We start from the raw sequence: 23,807 nt of genomic DNA, 5'->3' as shown, positions 1-23,807 counted from the left end.
TAGCCCCACCATCCCTGGAATCTGACAGATCTAGTTTAACTCCCAACTTGGGCAAGTTATACTCTGAACCTCCATCTCTCTTTATAATCTGAGTCCCTACCTTAATGTGGAAAATGAGTGTGGTAATGTAGGCAGACAACGGAGCATGTATGAAGCCTTTGATTTACAGATGAATCAAGCAAAAAAGTGGTCGACTCAGGCTCAAAGGGGTGAAGTAACTTGCCAAAAGTCACATAGCGATTGGTGGCTAGATCCAGCCTGCAAGCATTTTTGAGGTTTCCTGAAATTTAACCCCTTTGGAAGCTAGTGAGGTGAGGTCCATAATGCAGATCCTCTTGTGGGGAGGGGTTTGCTGCTGTGTTGCTTTGTTCTTTGGGGAGCTGACCTTTGACAACACAGAATCTTGCTGAATCAGCCTAGGGTGGCCTGTGGTCATGAACAACAACAGATTCCCTGGCAGAGGTCAACGTTGCCCCAAACTGTTCACTCCTCCTTCCTGCTCTACAGTTTATATCAGCACAGCTGAAGGCAGGGTGACTTCTGGTGCCCCAAACAGGCATGGGCCAGGCACCTCCTTGCCTCTAGGCATTGGCTCCTGCTGGTGCCTCTGCCTTGAGGCCCCCACCCCCCTTCCCTCTCATTTCTGCCTTGCATACACTAGAATCTTCACAATCGGCTTCTTCCCCCACCTCTGATCTCCTCTCCTAGTGCGTTTCCTGCTCCAGCCCACTGGTCTCTTGCTCCATGAGGATGCCACCCTCATTCAGCCCCAGGGCATTTGCACTTGCTGTTCACTTTGCTTGGAATAGTCTTCTTCATATCTTCCTATCATTCAGAGATCACTCAAACATAACTTCCTCCTAGAGGTCTAGTTCTGACCACCTTATCTAAACTAGGTTCCCAGTCCTTCCCTGTGAGAACATCCTATTTACTAAGATCCTTACCAGACATTATCTTATTCATTTGTTTAATTACTGCTGCCTTCCCCACTTGGATGGAAACTCCAGGAGGGCAGGGACCTGTCCTGCTCAGTGCTGCATCCTCAGGGCTGAGACCAGTGCCTGGCACACAGCATTCATGTGTTCAATAAACGTCTGTCAACTGAGTGACCACTTGGCTCTTCATTATAAATATGAATTTTCTTTCCTCCTAAATTGGATGATGAGTGTGAAGGCTTTTTTCACACTAGGCATCCAAGTCCCAGAACTCTCAGATGGGTCACAAGGAATTAAAATCCTGACTCTGTTTTCACCACCAGGCAGTGTCACCTTGGGCAAGTCACTGGCCCTCTGTGGGGCTCCAATTTGTAAAACAAAGTCCTTAATCCCCTTTTTTTCAAAATCTGGTGAAAGCTGTGGCTCTCAGTCTCTGCTGAAAATATGAATTCATGATTTGGTACTTGATATTAAGGGATTTAATGATTTCCCCCAAAGTCCAATTCTGGGTTTCCTCTCCAGATAATCAGTATTCAAATTGATTTGTTCATGGACTCAGTTGCTCAGCAGCTATTCAAATGGCAGCAATAGTCTGTGCCCAGCCTCATGCTGGGAGATTCTGGGGTCCCAAAAGACCTAGTCCCAGGCTAGCTGGGAGGGCCCACAGTGGGAGCTTGAGTACAGCATGGGAAAGGAGCACAGAAAGGCTCCTGGAGGAGGGGCTGCTGCAGCTGGGTTTTGAAGGATGAACAGGAGTTGGTCTGGCAGGAAAGGGTATTCTAGCAGAGGCAACAGCTTTAGGGGATTTGAGGGAGAGAGGAGAAATACTAACACACATGTATACAACATATAAGGGAGAATCCACTTTTCAGGTTGGAGTCTCAGGACCACCCCAGCAGGGAAGGAGATGACTGCCCTCATTTTACAGTAGAGAAGAATGAGACACAGAGATGCTAAGAAGAGCACTCCAGTCCACAGAGCTGGTAATTGGCAGAGCCAGGCCTACTGCGGGCTTCTCCTAAAGTGGCATTCTTATTGATTGAGGGACAAGAAGGTTGTTTCTGTTAGGCTGAGGTGGGGAGGGGGAGGGCTGATCCAGATTAGCTGAGGGACAGGAAGGTGGAAGTAATTGGTTAGGTGGACAGACAGGAAGAGTCTAATTGGCTGAGAAGTAGGATATGGGAGTCTGACTGGCTGAGGATTAGGCGAGTAGTTTAATTAGCCAAGGAGCAGGAAGGTGGAGTCTGGTTGTCTGAGAAGCAGGAGAGTGTCTGATTGGCTGAAGAGAGGGAGGGCAGAGTCTGACTGGCTGAGGGCTAGGAGTGAGGGGGAAGGGGGCGGAGTCTAATTGGATGAGAAACAGGAGATTAGAGTTTGTTCAGCTGAGGGATAGGAGAGCATTTAATTGGCTAAGGTGTGGGAGGAGAGAGTCTGATTGGCTTAAGGGAGGTAGAATGAAGTATCCGCGGATGTCAGTGGTATCACTTACCCTCTATTTCACAAATCCTGTGTCCCTGGGCCCTGATGCAGGGAGGTGGAAATTAATCCTCCCGGAACTATGGGGAAATGGAGACAGGTGTTTGCGGAGGAAGGGTGGGGGCTGGGTCACTCTAGACAAAGGCCAGAAAGGACACCTTGTTCTTTACTGCTCATTTCGCCTTCTCCACAGTAACTGGGTCACTAAGATTCTGCTCAGGTGGGAGACGAGTCACCCCTGAGCGGGAACAGAATTCTAGGCAGAAGGAACAGCAGTGCAAAGGCTTTGAGGTGGGAGAGATGGCCTTGGCTGGTTTGGCAAAAATGGTCTCAAGTGGCTGGCTACTGTGAATAATGCTGGTATAAGCATGTGTGTTCATGTACCTGTTTGAGTCCCTGTTTTCAGTTTTTTTGGGCATATACTTAGGAGTGGAACTTAGAGAGTTCATATGGTAATTCTATTCCGCAAAAAAGGAACCACCATTGGGATTGACATATATACACTAATATGTAAAAAATGGATAACTAATGAGAACCTGCTGTATTAAAAAAAAAAAAAAAAAAAAAGGAACCAGCACACTGTTTTTCCATGGTGGCGTACCATTTTACATCCCCATCAAGAGTATATGAGGGGATTTCTCTTCTTTTCATCTCTGCCCCTTAAAGTCTGCTGTGAGGACCAGACGGCTTCACAGGTGAATTCTATCAAACATTTAGAGAAGAGCTAACACCTATCCTTCTCAAACTCTTCCAAAATATAGCAGAGGGAGGAATACTCCCAAACTCATTCTATGAGGCCACCATCACCCTGATACCAAAATCAGACAAAGACGTCACAAAAAAAGAAAACTACAGACCAATACCATTGATGAACATAGATGCAAAAATCGTCCACAAAATACTAGCAAACAGAATCCAACAGCACATTAAAAGGATCATACACCATGATCAAGTGGTGTATCCCAGGAAGGCAAGGATTCTTCAATATATGCAAATCAATCCATGTGATATACCATATTAACAAACTGAAGGAGAAAAACCATATGATCGTCTCAATAGATGCAGAAAAAGCTTTCGACAAAATTCAACACCCATTTATGATAAAAGCCGTCCAGAAAGGCAAAGAGGGAACTTACCTCAACATAATAAAGGCCATATATGACAGACCCACAGCCAACATCGTTCTCAATGGTGAAAAACTAAAACCATTTCCACTAAGATCAGGAAGAAGACAAGGTTGCCCACTCTCACGACTATTATTCAACATAGTTTTGGAAGTTTTAGCCACAGCAATCAGAGAAGAAAAAGAAATAAAAGGAATCCAAATTGTAAAAGAAGTAAAGCTGTCACTGTTAGCAGATGACATGATATTATACACAGAGGATCCTTAAGATGCTACCAGAAAACTACTAGAGCTAATCAATGAATTTGGTAAAGTAGCAGGATACAAAATTAATGACAGAAATCTCTTGCATTCCTATACACTAATGATGAAAAATCTGAAAGAGAAATTAAGGAAACACTCCCATTTACCATTGCAACAAAACGAATAAAATACCTAGGAATAAACCTACCTAAGGAGACGAAAGACCTGTATGCGGAAAACTATGACACTGATGAAAGAAATTAAAGATGATACGAACAGATGGAGAGATACACCATGCTCTTGGATTGGAAGAATCAACATTGTGAAAATGACTATACTACCCAAAGCAATCTACAGATTCAATGCAATCCCTATCAAACTACCAATGGCATTTTTCACAGAACTAGAACAAAATATTTCACAATTTGTATGGAAACACAAAAGACCCTGAATAGCCAAAGCAATCTTGAGAAAGAAAAATGAAGCTGGAGGAATCAGTCTCCCGGACTGCCGACTATACTACAAAGCTACAGTAAGGTACTGGAACAAAAACAGAAATATAGATCAATGGAACAGGTTAGAAAGTCCAGACATAAACCCACGCACATACGGTCACCTTATCTTTGATAAAGGAGGCAAGAATATACAATGGAGAAAAGACAGCTTCTTCAATAAGTGGTGCTGGGAAAACTGGACAGCTACACGTAAAAGAATGAAATTAGAACATTCCCTAACAGCATACACAAAAATAAACTCAAAATGGATTAAAGACCTAAATGTAAGGCCAGACCCTATCAAACTCTTAGAGGAAAACATAGGCAGAACACTGTGACATAAATCACAGCAAGAGCCTTTTTGACCCACCTCCTAGAGAAATGGAAATAAAAACTAAAATAAACAAATGGGACCTAACGAAACTTAAAAGCTTTTGCACAGCAAGGGAAACCATAAACAAGACGAAAAGACAGCCCTCAGAATGGGAGAAAATATTTGCTAATGAAGTAACTGACAAAGGATTAATCTCCACAATATACAAGCAGCTCATGCAGTTCAATATCAAAAAAACAAACAACCCAATTCAAAAATGTGCAGAACACCTAAACAGACACTTCTCCAAAGAAGATATACAGATGGCCAAGAAGTACATGAAAATCTGCTCAACATCACTAATTATTAGAGAAATGCAAATCAAAACTACAATGAGGTATCACCTCACACAGTTAGAATGGGCATCATCAGAAAATCTACAAACAACAAATGCTGGAGAGGGTGTGGAGAAAAGGGAACCCTCTTGCACTGTTGGTGGGAATGTAAATTGATACAGCCACTATGGAGCACAGTATGGAGGTTCCTTAAAAAACTAAAAATATAACTACCATACGACCCAGCAATCCCACTACTGGGCATATACCCTGAGAAAACCATAATTCAAAAAGAGTCATGTACCACAATGTTCATTGCAGCTCTATTTCCAATAGCCAGGACATGGAAGCAACCTAAGTGTCCATCGACAGATGAATGCATAAAGAAGATGTGGCACATATATACAATGGAATATTACTCAGCCACAAAAAGAAATGAAATTGAGTTATTTGTAGTGAGGTGGATGGACATAGAGTCTGTCATACAGACTGAAGTAAGTCAGAAGGAGAAAAACAAATACTGTATGCTAACACATATATATGGAATCCAAAAAAAAAAAAAAAAAAGGTTCTGAAGAACCTAGGGGTAGGACAGGAATAAAGATGCAGACGTAGAGAATGGACTTGAGGACATGGGGAGGGGAAGGGTAAGCTGGGATGAAGTGAGAGAGTGGCATGGACATATATACACTACCAAATGTAAAATAGATAGCTAGTGGGAAGCAGCCGCATAGCACAGGGAGATCAGCTCGGGGCTTTGTGACCACCTAGAGGGGTGGGATAGGGAGGGTGGGAGGGAGGGAGACGCAAGAGGGAAGAGATATGGGAACATATGTATATGTATAACTGATTCACTTTGTTATAAAGCAGAAACTAACACACCATTGTAAAGCAATTATACTCCAATAAAGATGTTAAAAAAAAAAAAGTCTTATGTGAGCTTCTGGAGCCCCAGGAAAAGCCCTTCCCAGCACCCATGCCATGCTCCACCTTTACCCACTTCCAGATGTCATTTTGGTACCATCTCCCTGGTCTGGCCACTGCCTCCGTTTCCTCCCCTCCCACTCTGACCTTAGTCTATTGAGCCAGGCTAAAGACTCTGGTGAATTGGTAACCACACAGTTCTGTCTCTTGCTAGGGCCTGAGCTCCTTGACCTCTGGCACAGCTGATGGAACTTATTACCACGCTTCCTCAACCTCCCAGATGTGACCCATCTCCACCTCCAGACCCATGCCTCTGCCTGTCCTCTTTCTAAATGCAGCTGTGATCAACACTTCTGCTTTCCCATCCTCTTCTCAGTCCCACTCCTGGAATAACATCACTGACTCACTCCGCTGGCATCCACTGTCTTCCCAGTACAGGTGACTCACAGATGCACTTCTCCTGATGGGCCTAGCTGCCTCCTGGGTGTCTCCCTGAATGGCCCACGGGTCTTTTAGACTCAAGGTAACCCAGAGTTTCTCAACTGTGGCACTGCTGACATTTTTGGCTGGATCATGCTCTGTGGTGGGGCTGGCCCGTGCATTGTAGGGTGCTGAGCAGCGTCCCTGGTCTCCACCCACCAGATGCCTGTAGCATCTCTGACTCCACAGTGTGACAATCAAAAGTAGCTTCAGACATTGCCAAATGTCCTCTGAGCAGACACTCTGCCCCAGCTGAGAACTGCTGGGATAGCCCAAATCAAACCACAAACTTGAAGTGCTGTCGTTTGTCCAGCCCATGCTCTGTGCCAAGCATGGGGCTGAGCACACTGCAAACACCATCTCATCTGGTGGTCATCTCCTCCATTTCATCTGTCAGGAATGGAGGCCTACAGGGGTCACATGACTTGCCCAAGGTCGCATGGCCAGGAAGTGATTCCCCATCCCCAGGCCCCTCAACTTGCTCCTCCTTCCTTTTCTCCATCTCTCTAAAGGCGGAGAAGCTGGGCTGACACCCTCTCCTCTCCTCCTCGTTTCTCTAGAAACCCACATCCAGCTAGTCACCCATGTGGACATCCTCCAGAGACCTAAAAAAATAAATAAGCTCCAATGTGCTTTAAAACAACCAACCGGGAATTCCCTGGCGGTCCAGTGGTGAGGGCTCAGTGCTCTCACTGCCGAGGACCCGGGTTCAATCCCTGGTCGGGGAACTAATATCCCACGAGCTGCACGGTAAGGCCAAAAAACAAACCGACCAAAAGGGGGCTTCTTCCCTGCTCAAGCACTGTCCATAGCTCCCCATTGCTCACCAGGTCAACCCTCAGCCACTCGGACTGGCCTTCAAGGTCCTGCACCCCTCCAGCCTCTTTGTCTCTCACACCCCGAGGCCAGAGGAAGCCACCCGCCCAGCCACACCCTCTGGTTTCTCTGTGCTCGAGCCCTACTCCCTCTCCTGCACCTGTTGAAATCCAACCTCTCCCTGCCGTCCCAGCTCAGATGTCACATCCCTCATGTTGCCTTTCTTGGCCTCCCTTCTGCCTCCTCCCAGCAGCAAAGTTTCAATGATTTGTATCTCCTCTTCTTCACCTTGAAACACTGTCCCCTCCCACCCTCGCCACCTAGTGAGATCTTCATGAAAATGAAGGATGAAGAAATCGTCCAAGTTTACCACCTGCTGGGGCAAAGCTGGGCATCTTACACTTGTTCTAGAATTCCCTCCTTAAAGTTTTGAGCCCTCTGCTTCTTGTTTTCTGGAATTTTTATTTTTCCAAAACTCAAATTCAGAGATCTTCAGCCTCCTCCTCCGTCTTTATCTTAATCCAGACTGATCATTTTTGATTCTGAAATTTCAGCCATTCACAATTACCTGTCACCATTTTTTGCCCTATGTACTTATTACCTTTCTATTACTTAATGAATAGTTTTCTCTCGGGACTCTTCCTTTTAAGTCTTATTATTTTAAGCAAAATTTATGATGCTATTATTATATCCATGAGACTATAGATTTGATGTTCAGGCCAAATATATATTTTTCTTCTACACATCAAAACAAATCTCTCATTTAATATAAATACATAAAACAGAAAATGAATAGAAAATGTTCCTCCATGTGCCATATAAAATTACTGGGTTTGAGTTCGGGTTTTTTGTAGCATGAGCCACTGGTTTTCCTTGCTTGGCCCTGCAAAAAACCTTTCTCTGCTCTAAAATGAAATGAAATGAAATAAAATAAAATGAAATAAAGTAAAATAAAATAACCAGGCTTAATAGCTAAGGATACTTGTATCAGACTCTGGGAACCAGCCAGAGCATTTTCTGTAAGGTTCAGACTTGTAAAAATTCATTCATTCATTCAAAATTTATTCTTTTCTGGCTTTATTTAGGTATAATTGACAAATAAAAATTGTGTATATTCAAGATGTACAACATGATTCAACATTTATTCTTGTTATTCACGTTTTAGCCAGGGACCTGATACCCAACCTCATATAGTAGAATCCCTTCTACCTCATGTCAAAACCCTTTGTTATATTCCTTCATTGATGGAAATATCTGTATCTATTTCCCCACTTGAATCTCAGTTCCATGAGGACAGGGATTTGGTCTGTTTTATTCTCTGCCATATTCCCAGCACCTAAAACAATGGTTGGAGCACAGTGGGTGCTCCATTGTTGCACAGACTAATTCTGAGCCAATCACTGCCCAGCTCAGCACCAGCTGATCCTGGGAGGGGGCACTCTCAGGGAGACTGGCTGTGTTGGGTCTTCGTTGCTGCGCACAGGCTCTCTCTAGTTGCAGCGAGCAGGGTCTACTCTTTGTTGCGATGCGTGGGCTTCTCACTGTGGTGGCTTCTCCTATTGCGGAGCACGGGCTCTAGGTGTGCAGGCTTCAGTAGCTGTGGTGCGCGGGCTCAGTAGCTGCGGCTTGTGGGCTTAGTTGCTCTGCAGCATGTGGGATCTTCCTGGACCAGGGATGGAACCCGTGTCCCCTGCATTGGCAGGCGGATTCTTAACCACTGTGCCACCAGGGAAGTCCCTCTTCAACTTCTTTATGGTTTACTGCAGTTTTAACTCTGGAACTCATTGAGAGGGGAGTATTATCTTCTCAGAGTTTCAGGCTTCTCTAATTGACCTGACCCTTGCCTGAACCTGGACAGTCATATCTCTCCTCAAGCCTGCATCCTGTGCCTCAGTTTTCCTAGATGGACCTGCAATAAAAACTTGGGCCTCTGCTCTCCAGTGTTTTTCCTCCGCTTTGACAGATATTTTTGGACACCTGGTATGTGCAAGGTCGTTTGCTTGGTCCTGGGGAGACGGTGGGGAGTTGGAGGCCAGCTGTGAGCCCTCCCACCTGTCTGCCCACTTGCCCAGATCAGCCGCCCACTCACCAACCAGGGAATGGTATCTGCCTCACATTAGGGGGCAGGGCTGACTCTGGGCACATCTGGAGCAGATGGGCTGGCCAAGGAGAACCTCCTAGTTGGAGGGGTCAAGGTGGCTGGCAGGGGATGGGTGGAGTGGGAGGAGCAAAAAAGTGTCTGTGGTGCTTGCTTTTTTTTTTAAAAAAATTATTTATTTATTTAGGCTGCACTGGGTCTTAGTTGTAGTACACAGGATCTTAGTTGCTGCATGAGGGATTTTTAGTTGCGGCATGTGGACTTCTTAGTTGTGGCATGCATGCGGGGATCTAGTTCCCCGACCAGGGATCGAACCCAGGCGCCCTGCATTGTGAGCACAGAGTCTCACCCACTGGACCACCAGGGAAGTCCCTGTGGTGCTTGTTGAAGCTGGAAGTCTTCCTGGAGGGAGAGGCTGGCTGCAGAGCTCCAGGCTGGTGCGTTGGACCCAAGATCCAGAGGGAGAAGAAGGGCTGGCTCCCAAGGGCTGGTGGAGTCTGAAGATTTCTGGGGTCCCAGAGGAGGCTCTGGTGCCCCGTGGGGCACCAGGGATGCTGGCTTAGGGACCCCTGTCCCAGCTTGGGAGCAGGCGCTGAACTGGAGGCCCTGAGGGGTGCTGGTGTGGGAGGAGGGTACTAGAGAGTGGTCCAGAGGGGGATTTGGGCGCTAAAGGGAGTCAGGGTGGCAGGAACCCTGATGGTTGGGGCCTCTGGTTATCTTCAGTCTTTGTCTCTTTGCCTGTGTCTTTCTCTGTCTCTGTGTCTTTCTCTCCATCTCTCCACCTGTCACTCTCCAACTCATCCTCTGTTGTCTTTCCCTTTCTGTCCCTCTCCATGCCTCCATGTCTCTTGTATCTTGTTTTCTCCATCTCTGGAGGCCGCGCCTCGGTCCCCGCCCAGAGGCTGTTGAGATCGGGGGCGTGACAGGGGCGGGCCTCTCCTTGTGGACGGCTGGTCTGCGTTGAAGGGCTGGGCCGCCTGACGGCATGGTCAGAGCCGAGGTTTCGGTTCAGGCGGATCTGGATCGAGGGAGGGAGGCCGAGACCCGCAGGGTGAGCGCGCGTGGGGGGCGGACTGTACCCTGAGCGCGGCCTCGGCCCTGCGCGGTAACCCGAGGTGCACCAGTTCCGGGGCTGGTAGCGCGGGTGCGAGGGTTTGCGCGCGGCGGCGGGCGGGAGCACCGCCAGCCCCGGGAATCCCCAGGAACCAGGACGGGACTGCCTGTGAGGGACTCGTGTGCGTGTGTGTGTGTGTGTGTGTGTGTGTGTGTGTGTCCCCGACCGTCGCTGCATTTGTGTGAGGTTTCTTCTATGTGCGCCTCGGAGTCCTGGGTGTATCCTTCTCTCTGGGTGTCCATGGTGGGAAGGGCCTCAAGAAGACACCCCTCCGAATCAGGGCATCTTAGACGGATCCAAGCCCAGCCCTGTGACGCCTTCTTAAGGCTGAATGGGGTCACTGGGATTTCACCACTCCACATTGTCTTAAAGGGGAGGCAGTGCGTCCCACTGATGAACCTTAGGCTTGCGGTCCCGCCGCCTTCACAGTCTCACACACATCACAGGCGCAGAGCCTCCAACTGACCCTCTATGAAAAGAGGATGCCTGCCTGGGTCCCCACAGTTGGCTGTGAGGGTCGCGTGAGGTCCTGCAGTTGGTCCCAGCTGATGTTTGTTGGAAGTTTGTTTGAAATAATGCTCCCTGGTGTCCCAGGGGCCTGGCCCTTCCCCCTTGGACCAGAGGGGGGCTAGCCAGCAGGGACCATGCAAAGCAACTGAGGCCCACCAGCTGATAAGTCTCAGGCTGGAGGTGGGAGGGAGACAGTGGGGGAGCTGGGATTTGAACAAACCAGCCCTGGCTGACCCCAAAATCCTGGGCACTTTCCGATGGCCCTGGCCTCTCTGTATAGCCCAGCTTGGGTTTCTGAGCAGTAACATTAGCTTTGGGCTAGTGTCCAGCTGTGACCTGGGTTGGTATCCGCAGAGGGGTTTGGATGACTCTGGAGACATTCAAGAGTCATCCAGATGGTATGGGACCCCATCTCTCCTTCCTGGAAAGACTTGGGCCTGATTCTCAAAATCGTGGGTGGCTGAGTTACAACAATGAATGTGATGGTAGTACCAACAACCGTGAGAGGTACCTTTGATCAAGGACTTACTGTCCTTGATGAAGCACTGAGCTGAGCACATTAAAAAACGCTTAATTGTCATCTCAGCCCCATGAGGTTCGTAATATGGTTCCTGTCTTATGGATGAGGAAGTTGAGGCTCCGAGAGGTGCAGACACTCACCTGAGGTCACACAGCTAAGATGCAGAGCTCCAGGGAATCCTTTCCGAGGTGCACATCCAGGCATGGCTACATTTGATGGAGATGATGGGCAGAGACAATTGCAACCCTGGAATGATCTAGATTACTGGTAGTTTTTAAGCTTCTTTTTCTGCCAGGATCTCCTTTGGGCCAAAGATGCTGCAAGCAAATGCCTAAAATATGCCCAAAGCTGTGGTGAGACTCACCCCTCCACATCCTGGTCTGCCAACCTGGCCCTGCTGTCATAACTGCCCCTGAAACTCTCAGAACCCCAGAAATTTGGGTAGGCCCCCTCCCGGCTCATAACTTCTGGGGTCTGGCACTTTGGAAAAATATGAGTCTTAGGTGGGACAGCCTTTTGGCATAGAGGCGTTCGAAAAGGTACCATGAGCCAGCTTAGGGGGCAGGCTGTCTTGACTACAGGCTGCTAGAGGGAATGGAGAGCAGGGCTGGGATGTAGGGCAGTGGGGCCAGTGTTGGGTGTTTGGCTGTCAGGCCACCATGTGGGGAGTGGAGGTAGTATGTACAGTGCCTGTGGCTCAAGAAGAGGCAGATATATGGTTTCTGGTGGGCCAGGGTCCACGTTACTGCATTCGTTCTCAGGAGTCCACACGCCTTGTATGACCAGTGCCTGTTGCTCAAGAAGAGGCAGATATATGGTTTCTGGTGGGCCAGGGTCCACGTTACTGCATTCGTTCTCAGGAGTCCACACGCCTTGTATGACGAGTCCCTGTTTGGTGGCTGGGCTAACTTGACAAACCAGCACTCCATGGGTGTGGGCCAGCCTCAGAGCCAGTCACTGGCACATCCATCTTCAGATAATGCCTACCCCAGTAGGGTGGGCGGGGCCACCTCTGCCAGGGCGGGGCTGCTGGAGGCCTTGCCTGGCTTCTGGGATGAGATTGTGGGCTGGTGCTGGGAGGAACGGGCATGCCAGCCTCCCACAGCATCCTGAGAGTGTCAGCTTTGAATTTGTCTCACTTTTATAAAATATTGTAATAGAAATAGGAATAATGGCTGAAATTTTGCATGTTATGTGCCAAGCCTTATCTCACTGAAGTGTCCCAAACAACCTTAGGAAGTAGGTCCCTTTATTATTAACCCATTTCACAGATTGGAAATGGGGATGCTGAGGATGGGGACTGGACTCACTCCAGGCTGCTTACTTGGTGAGGGGCAGAGCTGTGATTTGAATCCAAAAATGCATTTTTAAAGAATAATGCAATCCCCAAACACCTCTTCATTTTATTTTTAATTTTTTAAGTTGAAGTGTAATATACATACAGCAAAGTGCACATTCTAGAACTGGGGTTTTTGCAAACTGAACCCACGCATGTCACCAGCACCCAGATCAAGAAAGAGAATAACTGCCTGCATCCCCAAACATGCCCCCCCATTGAAACATCTTAATTCATTTTTCATTAATTTCAACTAATTAATTTTTTATTGAAGTATAGTCGATTTACAATGTGTTAATTTCTCCTGTACAGCAAAGTGATTGTTATACATATATATTCCTTCTTTTTTTATATTCTTTTCCATTGTCACAGGATATTGAATATAGTTCCCTGTGCTATCAACTAATTAAATCTTAACAGACTTTACTTTTTAGAGCAGTTTTAGGTTTACAGAAAAATTACCCAGAAAGTATAGGGTTCCAACACACCCCCTCAACTCCGCTGTTATTAACATCTCTCATTAGTGTGGTGCATTTGTTACACTTGATGAACCAATGTAGAACATTATTGTTATTATTTTTAACATGCTAGGTTTCTCCCCCATCTTTCACTTATTTATTTATTTATTTATTTATTTATTTATTTATTTATTTATTGGCTGCGTTGGGTCTTCGTTGCTGCACGTGGGCTTTTCTCTAGTTGTGGCGAGTGGGGGCTACTCTTCGTTGCGGTGTGCAGGCTTCTCATTGCGTTGGTTTCTCTTGTTGCGGAGCGCGGGCTCTAGGGCGCGCTGGGCTTCAGTAGTTCTGGCTCACGGGCTTAGTTGCTCCATGGCATGTGGGATCTTCCTGGACCAGGGATCAAACCTGTGTCCCCTGCATTGGCAGGCGGATTCTTAACCACTGCGTCACCAGGGAAGTCCCTAGAACGTTGTTATTAACTAAAGTCCATAGTTTACATTAGAGTTCATTCTTTGGTTTGTACAATTCACTAATTAATTTTAATAGTTAAAACACTTTTGAATGGTCAATATGTGCTCAGGGTATAGAAAATCAAAAAGTCCCCAAAGATGGAGACAGAAAGGTAAGCCTCCCTTCCAATCCTGCCCCCAGTTTTTGCAGGCTCCTTTCAGAGGCAGCCACCATGATAAATTTCTCAAGGGTCCTCAAAACCTTTTTTTCTGCATTTAAAAAAATTGAGGCAAAATTCATCTAATATAAAATAACTATTTTAAAGTGAACAATTCTGTGGCATTTAGTACATTCCCAATGTTGTGCAATCACCACATGTATCTGTTTTCAAAACATTTCCATCACCCTGAAAGGAGACCTCCTCACTCCCCACTCCCGTTCCCCCCAGCCCCTGGCAACCACGAATCTGCTTTCTGTCTCCTACCTATTCTGGATATTTTGTATAAACCGGATTATACAATACATGGCCTTTTGTGTCTGGCTTCTTTCACTCAGCTTGATGTTTTTGAGGTTCATCCGTGTTGTAGCCTGTGTCAGTGCTTCATTCCTTTTCATGGCTGAATAATATTCCATTGTATAGATACACCATATGATATTTATCCATCACCAGTTGATGGACATTTGGGCTGCTTCCACCTTTTGGTGATTGTGAATAGTGCTGCTATGAATATTTGTACACAAGTATCGGTTTGAGTCACTGTTTTCCATACTTTTGCGTATACACCTAGGAGTGGAATTGCTGGGTCATGGGATGATTCTATATTTAACTTTTTGTGGGACCATCAAATTGTTTCCCACAGCGGCCGCACCACCTCAAAACTTTTTGTAGCACTTTCTTTGGGGGTTTGGACAGAACTGCTCTGTTTGAGGGGAGGAGGAACCCAGCTGCCGAAAGTAGAGGACTTCCTCAATGCACCCATTTACTGAGCTCCTCCCGTGAACATCAGATGGACCTCTTTCAATTATTCCCATTTTGTGGATGAGAAGACTGAGGCTCCCAGGGTGAGAGCCAGTTGGGGACCCACAGCATGTGTTTTTTCTGCTAGGAGTAGAGCTGGTGTCTGTCCCAGGAAAGACTGCAGCCTGCACCTGTCCTGAGGGATGGTGAGGTGGGCACAGGGTTTCTCTGGCCCTCCCATGCACCCACCCACCTGGAGCAGGGACCCCTTTTTCAGGGCTCACACTTTATCTTGTTCCAATTCCTTCCCATTTCAGTCCTTCAGGAAGACATCTCTTTGGTCAGGATATCAGCTGCGATTTTCCTGGGTGGAGGTGGGGGCTTTTGCTGTGACTCCAAGTCCCCCAACTTCCTCTGAGGGTTACTGGAAAGATGAAAGGCATGCATGACTGTGAAAGTCACTGCGTACAGCAGGTGCTCAATAATTCTTTTGAGAGCAAAGGAAGGGAGGTGGATGATTGCAGTGCAAAATGGACTGTCAGGGCAGAGCTGGGCTTGGAGGACGAGGGGAAGCTGGTGTGGGCAGAGCTGGGGGAGAGGCATGCAGGGTGGAGGGAACAGCATGTGCAAAGGCTCTGAGGTAGGAATGAACTTGGCCTGCGGATGGAGTGGCCGGAGTTGAGTAAGTGAGGGGGAGAGCAGTGGGAGACAGAGTTGGAGGCGTCAGCAGGGGCAGGCCACACAGGGCAATGGGGTCCATGGAAAGGCGTCTGAATTGTTTTCAGAGTGTAATGGGGGGGCCATAGGAGGAAGGGGAAGGTCATGTCTGATTTAATTTTAGGAAGAGCCCTCTGACTGCTGTGTGGAGAATGGACTGCTGGGGGCCAAGGATGGAACTCAGGGGACCGATGGGAGGAGGCTACCACAGTGGTGACTTGACATCGATTGATGGAGAGACTTGACATCGATCCATGATGGATGGAGAGAAATGAATGGATGTGAAAGATGTTTAGGATGGACGACTGGCAGGAGCTGGCAACAGATCGAACGGAGGAGGAAGGAGGGAGGTAGGGGGTGAGGTGAATCTGATACCCCTGGGGGAATATCCAGGAGGTGGCTGGACCTATCAAGGGGGCCACCGAGACATGGGAGGCACCTCAGAGACGAGTCACGGAGGCCATGGGAGGGGGTGAGACCCTCAGGAGGTGTGCACAGAGGGAGAGGAGACCACCCAGGACCAAGCTCTAAGGAACACCAACATTTACAAATTGGGTGAAGAAAGGGGGGTCCAAAACAGACTGAGAAAGGGTATCTTTGTGGCTGAGGTGGAGGATGGGCAGGGTTCACCTCCCAAAGGGCTTTGGATACCAGGCTGGGGGGAGTGGGGAGCCATGGGGGGAATTAGAGCAGAGGAATGACAGGCCTTTAGAAAGGTATCTGTAGTGGATGGGGTGGAAGCCAGACTATAGCCAGGTTGACCAGGGGTTAGATGTGACCCATGTGACCTGTTGGCTGAATATGTTGACTCCAGCCCACCCCCAGAAGTCTTGGGCCTGCCAGGATGGTGACCCCCACCCCATCCCTCCACTCCAGACCACACACAGGAAAGGTCATACCATGGTGGACTCAGACATCATCTCTTACAGCTACCCCCAGTTCCATATGGGGAACTGGGGGTGACAGTAAAAGCAGTCAGTGGAGGAGTTAGGATTAGAACCCAGCTGCTTATGGTGTGTGTGTGTGTGTGTATGTGTGTGTGTGTGTGCATATTTAGTAAGAAAGCCCCCTTCATATAGGTTCCTCACTTCACTCAGGCCTCTGCCCAGGTATCCCTCTCCAGAGAGGCCTCCCTCGACCACTTCATCTAAAAGAATTACTCCCCATCCTCTTACTCTGAGGGTTAGTGTCCTGTGGCTGCTGTAACAGATTTCCGTGAACTGGATGGCTTAAAACAACACAATTTATTAGCTCTTGGATTTGGCGGCCAGAAGTCTGCAATCCAGGTGTTGGCAGGGCCACACTCCTTCCGAAGGCTCTAGGGGAGGATCCTTCCTTGTCTCTTCCAGCTTCTGGGGGCTCCAGGTGTTCTTTGGCTTGTAGCTGCATCACCCCAATCCCTGCCTCTGTCTTCACACAGCCTTCTCTTCTGTGTGCCAAATCTCCCTCTGCCTCTCTCTCACTCTCTTTCTTTGGCTGTGCCGCAGGGCTTACGAAATCTTAGTTCCCTGACCAGGGATTGAACCCGGGTCCTCGGCTCCCTCTGCCTCTCTCTTAGAGGGACACTTGTGATTCCAGTTAGGACCCACCTGGACAATCCAGAATCATCTCCCCATCTCTAGATCCTTACCTTAATCCCACCTGCAAAGATTTTTCCATATAAGGTCACAGGTTCTAGGGATTAGAATGGGATATCAATGGGGGGGGCAATATTCAGCCACTCCCCCATCCCCACTTTACCTTCTTCAGAACATGTAGCCTTTCTGTGGTGTCCTAGCATGTCTGTTGGTGGTCACCACCCCTAAGGGCCAGGGCCATGTCTGTCCTGCCATCATTATATCCCCATGCCTAGAACAGAGTCACACACATAGCAGGGGCTCAGAAATGATTTGCCAACTGAATGCTGAAGAGAAGCATGTAGAACCCTTAGTGGAAGTCCTGGCCTGTGGAAGCCAGAGGAAGGTCACAATTCTTAGTAGTAACTGCTAGCTGTCTTCCCCGATATTGCTGGGGAAAATCATTACCCATCGTTAAATTGATAGAGAAATAAATACCCATGGCTACTTCCTGTGGAGTGTGTCACCTAGAGCTGCCCATGGGAGAGGCAGCCCAATTGCACATCAGTGGTCTTAGTTCAGAGCATATGCCTGGGACTCGTGACTTGGAGCTCTCTGTGTTTCATTTTGGAAGGTTGCTTACTCCCCACCCCTCCCCCTCCCCCATCCAGCCCTCCAGAGGGCATATTGCCTACACCAGGCTTTCTGTATTTTAAAAAAGATTTTAACTGTGGTAAAATACACATAACATTTACCATTTTAACCATTTAAGTGTACAGTTCAGTGGTATTAAGGGCATTCACATTGTTGTGCAACCATCACTACCATCCATCTCCAGAACTTTTCCATCTTCCCCAGCTAAAACCCTGTACCTGTTAACATTAACTCACCATTTCCCCCTCCCCCAGACCCTGGCAACCACCATCCTCCTTTCTGTGTCTATGAATTTGACCAGTCCAGGGACCTCATACAAGTGGAATCATACAGTATTTGTCCTTTTGTGTCTGGCTTATTTCATTTAGCATAATGTCATCAAGGTTCATCGATGTTGCAGCATGTGTTACAATTTCCTTCCTTTTAAAGGCTGCATAATATTCCGCTGTATGAATGGACCACATTTTGTTTATCCATTTTTTCATTGATGGATGCTTGGGTTGCTTTCACTTTTTGGCTATTGCGAATAGTTCCACCATGAACATGAGTGTGCAAATATCTGTTTGAGTCCCTGCTTTCACTTCTTTTAGGAATCCACCCAGAAGTGGGATTGCTAGAACATATGGTAATTCTATGTTTAATTTTTTGAGGAATCACCATACTGTTCTCCGCAGCATGGCTGCACCATTTTACATTCACTCCTGCAATGCATAGGTTTCCAATTTCTCCACATCCTTGCCAACACTTGTTACTTTCTTACTTTCTTTCTTTGATAGTAACCATCCTAATGAGTCGTCATGTCATCTGCCTTGTAAGTCAGACCATTCCAATGGGGTCCTCCACATTTGGTAATGACCCATCCACCTGCTTTCCCAGGACACAGCAACCAATAGAAACTTCACCTCTGCCTGGATGATGTGGTTGGACTTTGGCTGGTGGAAGAGCCAGTGGGTTGGAGGCCCTGGCAGGGGGGGGGCACCCCTGGCAGGGGTGGGTGGGTGTTGAGGACACAGGTGAGAACCTGCAGTGCAGGGTTTCTTTAGCTGTGTTGCCCAGGGAGGTGGGAGCACAGAGGGAACCCTTGGCTCATAGGATTGAGTGGAAAAGATTGATGAGAGCAGGACCTGAGCATTTCCAGCAGTCTCCTTGGTGTTGTCTGAGGTCCATGGGCCCTCAAATTGATTGAGGTTGGCCTTGGTGGGGGTTCAGGGGACCCCTGCCAGCTCCCAACTCCCGTGAGTTGGAGGCACTGAGCTTGAATTGTCTTGAAAATGGAGAGAATGACGGGACCTGCCTTCAAGGATTGCTTTAAGATTCCATGAAATGAGGCACCACCCTGATGGTGGTGCGTGGCAGGTAGTAAGCGCTCTATACCTGGTCACTGTGTTATTAATATTATTGGTACACACCCACTCTGTTTTGGTTCCTTCAGGAGCTGGCGCTAGGGCAAGGATTTGAGTGCAAGTAGTTTATGTGGCAAGTGATCACGGAAAAGACCAATAAGGGAGAAGGCAGTGAACCTAAAAGAATTGAAAACAGGGACTCAAACAAATACATATACATGCATGGTCATAGCAGCACATTTCATAGTAGCCAAAAGGTGGAAACAGCCCAAATGTCCAATAGATGAATGGATAAACAAAATGTGATAAATTCTTACAATGAAGCACTGATGCATGCTACAAAGTGGATGAACCTTGAAAACCTCATTCTGAGTGAAGGAAGCCACAAAAGACATGAAAAGTCACTGTGTATGATTCCCTTTATATGAAATGTCCAGAATAGGCAAATCCGTAGAGACAGAAAAAAGATTAGTGGTTTCCAGGGGTGAGGGGAGCGGGGAGTGGACTGCTAAATGGAGACGGGTTCTCCTTTTGGGGTGATGGAAATGTTTTGGAACTAGATAGAAGTGGTGGTTGCACAGCATCGTGAATGTATTAATGCCACTGAATTGCTCACTTTAAAATGCTTCATTTTATATCATGTGAGTTTTACCTCAGTTAAAAAAAGAAGAAGGAGGAGGAAGAGAAGAAGAAGAAGAAGAAAGAGGAGGAGGAGGGGGAGAGGAAAGAGAAGAAGAAGAAGAGGGAAGTAAGACAGGGGAAAGGAGGCAGCTAACAGAGAAGGTTTCTCTTGTGGGCAGCTGGAGTTTAATCCTGCTGGGGAACCCTAGCAGTGCATGCAGAACCCACACCTCAGGGTCACTGCACTGGAAAGAAGGAGCTGGATTATTTATCCAGCAACGCTCATCAGTCATTGATTGAGAGGTACTTTTGGCAAGGAGGAGGGGAGGGAGTTTGTTTCAATTTTCTAATACTCTGGCCACCTGTGCACGGGCAGAGACGTTGGGAGGGATGCCCTGAGAAGTCAAGGCTGAGGGCATATGGGTGGGGCCAGCTGGCTGGAGGTCACTGCTCTGGGAAGAAGCATCCTTGGTGTCTGGGACTTACATGTATTGAGTGCCTACTATGTGCCAGGCACATCACGCTTGGCTCCACAGGTCATCATGTGTATGGCACACATGTGGCCAGAGGGTGGTTCCCGCCTGCACTGACCCCCACCCTATGTGTCCCCCCAGGATGCTGCCCATCACAGAGCACCTGCTGCACCTCCTGGGATTGGAGAAGACGGCGTTCCGTTTGTATGCCCTGTCCGGGCTCCTTCTCTCCCTGCTCTTCTTCCTCTTCCGTCTGCTGCTGCAGTTCCTGAGGCTCTGCTGGCACTTCTATATCACCTGCTGCCGACTGCGCTGCTTCCCCCAGCCGCCCCGGCGCAGCTGGCTGCTGGGCCACCTGGGCATGGTGTGTGTGGCCGGTCAGGTGGGCTGGGCTGGGCAGGGCAGGGCAGGTACAGATGTTCAGTAAGGATGATGGACCTGCTGGCTTCCCTCATCCCCCCAAGAATCTGGTTGGAGCCATGAACAGACCCATTTTACAGGATCTGAGTGAGACTGAGGTTCAGAGAGGGCAAGCAGGAACCCAGGATCACACAGCTTGGATGAGGCAGAGCTGACTCTAAAGTTCTCTCTACAATTCCAGGCTATTGCTGTAGCAACAGGTACCAGTGCTTGTGAAATCCCAGAGTGGGAGGCGAGGCACCCTTGTAGATTTTGTTGCTTCACCTACCCCCCAATGTGGTTTCACACACTCTCTCTTTCTCTTTAATGCTGTGGTCCCAGGTGAGGATTCCAACCCTTTTCTTTCATTTCATTTCTTATTTCACATATATATTCCAAGTATTATTTCACGCACTTTATAAATATTAACTCATTTGGTCCTCTTGACAATCTTAGAAGGTAGGTCCTCTGACTATCTCCATTTTTCTCCAGAGAATACTATGGCACAGAGAGGTTAAGTAGCGGGCCTTAGGTCACAGAGCTCGTAAGTGGCAGCGTCTGGGTTTAAACCCAGGCTGTCTGGCTCCAGCGTCCCTGATCTTAGCTGTCTACCCTTGCCCCTCTAGCTTCTGGATGAGAAAGGCTGGACTTTTCTAAAAGGGTTTCAGAGGTCAGAAGAGAGAAAGTCAGACTCCTGAGGGTGCTGAGGCTTTTGGGGCCAGAGTCCAGCCCCTATTTCCCTGCTGGACTCAGCTGATTCCCCCTTCCAGGCCTAAATGAAACTGAGGGACAGTTGTGGAGACCTTCCTGGTTCAGGCCTCATGCTGAACTTGGAGGAAGACTTTGGAGAGGCAGTTTGGGGCAGTGGTCATCAGTGTGGACTTGCCAGTCTCTACCATGTGCTGCCTGTGTGACCCTGAGCAAGCTATTTCACCTCCCTGTGCCTCAGTTGACTCATCTGCAACGTGGAACTATAATCATTCCTAATAATCTCGTGGGATTGTTTCAACGATTCCTGAAGTCGTGTCTGTGGCATGCTGGGCACTGAGCCTGCTACACCGTGGTGGATGTATGTGCTCAATTCCTGGGTCCTGCGGAGACTGGAAGTATCAAGTGATTCTAGACATATTTTAGATACTGCTTGGAGTGAATGTCTCCAAAGAAGGAAGCAGGAGACACATTTCCACTCAATAGTGCAAGAAACATTCATTTTATTATCCTCCTGGAGCCAGCACTCACCAAGTTTTGGCTGTTTGTGCCTGAATCTCCTCCCTCTTTTCCATTCTCCAACCACTGCTCAGGCCTCCTCCTCTCCTGCTGTTCCATGGTCCAGCCTCCTCACTGGGGTCCTGCCTTTGGTCTTACCCCTTCAGTCCATCCCTCATCCTGGTCCCAGAAGGATTCTTGAATACAGCCATGTCCCTCCCCTGCTCACACATCCTCCATGGCTCCCCATTGCTGTCCTGAGAAAGTCCCAGCTTCTCAGCTGGAGTTCAAGTCCCTTTAGACTCCAACCCCCACCCTCCTCACCTGTTCTACCATCTCCCTCTAGTCCCATAGAATGACTTTCTGCTCCTGGAATAAGGCTCTGACTTTCCACCTCCATGGCCTTTGCCGAAACTGTGCCCTCTGCCCAGAATATCATTCTCTGTTAGATGAACTTCTACTCATTTTTCATACCCCATATCCAATGCCCTTACTCCAGGAAGCCCTCTGGCATGGATGGTGGTCCTGGAAATAGTGGCCAGGCTCTGGTGCCATGGGCGGTTGGCCAGCGCCAGTTCTGAAGTCCAGCCTTGACCCCGTGGGCCCATCCTGCCTCCCAGGCCATGAGACCTGGATGATGCCATGATCTCCCTTGGGTGTGGACAGGCTCAGGGCTGAACCTGATCAAGAAGGAGACACAGAAACCAGAGAGGAGTCATTTGTTCATTCATTCATTCATTCTACAATTGCTGGACCCTACCACTGGCCAGGCACTGGGTTAGGCTTCTTTATATCTGAGCTCTCCCAATTCTCATAGCCTATGAAATAGGATTGGACCTGCCCTATATTATGGATTCGATCTTTGGAGCTCAGAGAGGTTAGGTGACTTGCCCAAGATCACACAGCTGCTGAGGGTGGATCTGAGCTCAGATCCATCTGACATTGAGCCTGAAGTGCTCTGCCTCATAGAACATGTTGGTTAAGAGCAGGCGTTTTGGAGCTTGGGGGCCTGTGTTCAAATCCTGGCTTTACCACTATGGCAGGTGATGCCAGTGTCTGTGCACATCCTCTTGGCCCATTTCTGGCTGCAATGGGCTGACTTCTAGCTGCTAGCACCTGTGTTCTAGGGCTTTCTCTAGCAGCTGAAGCCCACTCTGCACGGGCGGACTGTGAACTTCAACCTCAGCCGGTGATTATGGGACTAGGGGAGTTGGTATAAAAACACCTCAGCCCCCTCACCCTCAGGTGGGTTGACTCTGAGACGGATGTCCCCCAGAGGTCCCCAATGGGACTGAGCCCCAGTTGCCCATGGGAGTAATTCCCTTGACAACTCTTTGCTGGCTGCCTTCCCTCTCTATCTCACTCCTCCTCTCCCCACCCATGTTTCTGGGGATCACCCCCCAAATAAACTGCTTGCCCTAGAACCCTTGTCTCAGGTCCTGCTTCTAGGGGAGACCAAACCAGGAGAGTCCCTTTACTCACCTGTAACTTAAGACAAATCATTTGACCCTTCTGAGTAAAGTAAAACGGGGAAAATAGTAGCAACTACGTCATAGGGTTCTTGTGTGGGTTGAATGTATGAATATCTGAAAAATGCCCGTGGCAGCACCCAACTGCAAGCATGTGTATGTGTTAAAGAGAACAATACTAGTAATATTTTATTACGAACATAGAGGTACTAGATAAGTGCCAACCGTTATCATTATTGTGTTTACTCTTACTGCTTTTATTTCTTGAACACCAGCCGTGTGTCAGGCCTGTGCTGGGGCTCTTCCACTTTGCTATTCCATGAATCCTCTCAACTACCCTCAGAAGGGGAGTTGACTTTTCCCCCAGTTTTCAGATGAGGGAATGGAGACTCAGGTGCGGCCAACTGCCCACAATCATACAGCTCTTCCCGGCTTGTTTTGAGGGCAGGGGAAGTGGTGGGAGGGAAGGGCTGGGGGAAGCCAGGGCTGGACACCTTCTCACTACCCTTCTCTACCACCCTCTGCAGTATCTCCCGAATGAGACAGGCCTCCAAGATGAGAAGAAGGTGCTGGACAGCATGCACCACGTGATCCTGGTGTGGATAGGACCTGTCCTGCCACTGTTGGTGCTGGTGCACCCTGACTACATCAAGCCCCTGGTGGGCGCCTCGGGTAGGTGGGCTGGGCCTCTGAGTGATGAGGAAACCCTCAACTCCCAGAGCCCACCTGGGTTTCTAGGCAGGTGGGCTATCCAGAAGAAGGGCCATTTGAAGGATGAATAGG

The 23,807-nt window shown here is 48.3% G+C and overlaps 1 protein-coding gene across 1 annotated transcript in view; it reads left to right on the top strand.

Moving 5' to 3' along the window:
• The first annotated feature begins 10,217 nt into the window (after positions 1-10,217).
• The window catches only part of LOC133090239 (ultra-long-chain fatty acid omega-hydroxylase), a 29,365-nt gene continuing 15,775 nt past the window's right edge, over positions 10,218-23,807 (top strand). Inside the window, exons 1-3 of the mRNA XM_061188579.1 lie at positions 10,218-10,288; positions 20,092-20,314; positions 23,552-23,696. Coding sequence (XP_061044562.1) covers positions 20,093-20,314; positions 23,552-23,696 — 367 coding nt within the window. The 5' untranslated portion in view covers positions 10,218-10,288; position 20,092. The remainder of the gene's footprint in view (positions 10,289-20,091; positions 20,315-23,551; positions 23,697-23,807) is intronic.

This window comes from Eubalaena glacialis, chromosome 4 (assembly GCF_028564815.1).
Source record: "Eubalaena glacialis isolate mEubGla1 chromosome 4, mEubGla1.1.hap2.+ XY, whole genome shotgun sequence".
In the NCBI taxonomy this organism is placed as follows: domain Eukaryota; kingdom Metazoa; phylum Chordata; class Mammalia; order Artiodactyla; family Balaenidae; genus Eubalaena; species Eubalaena glacialis.
This window is presented reverse-complemented; position numbering and strand designations above follow the sequence as displayed.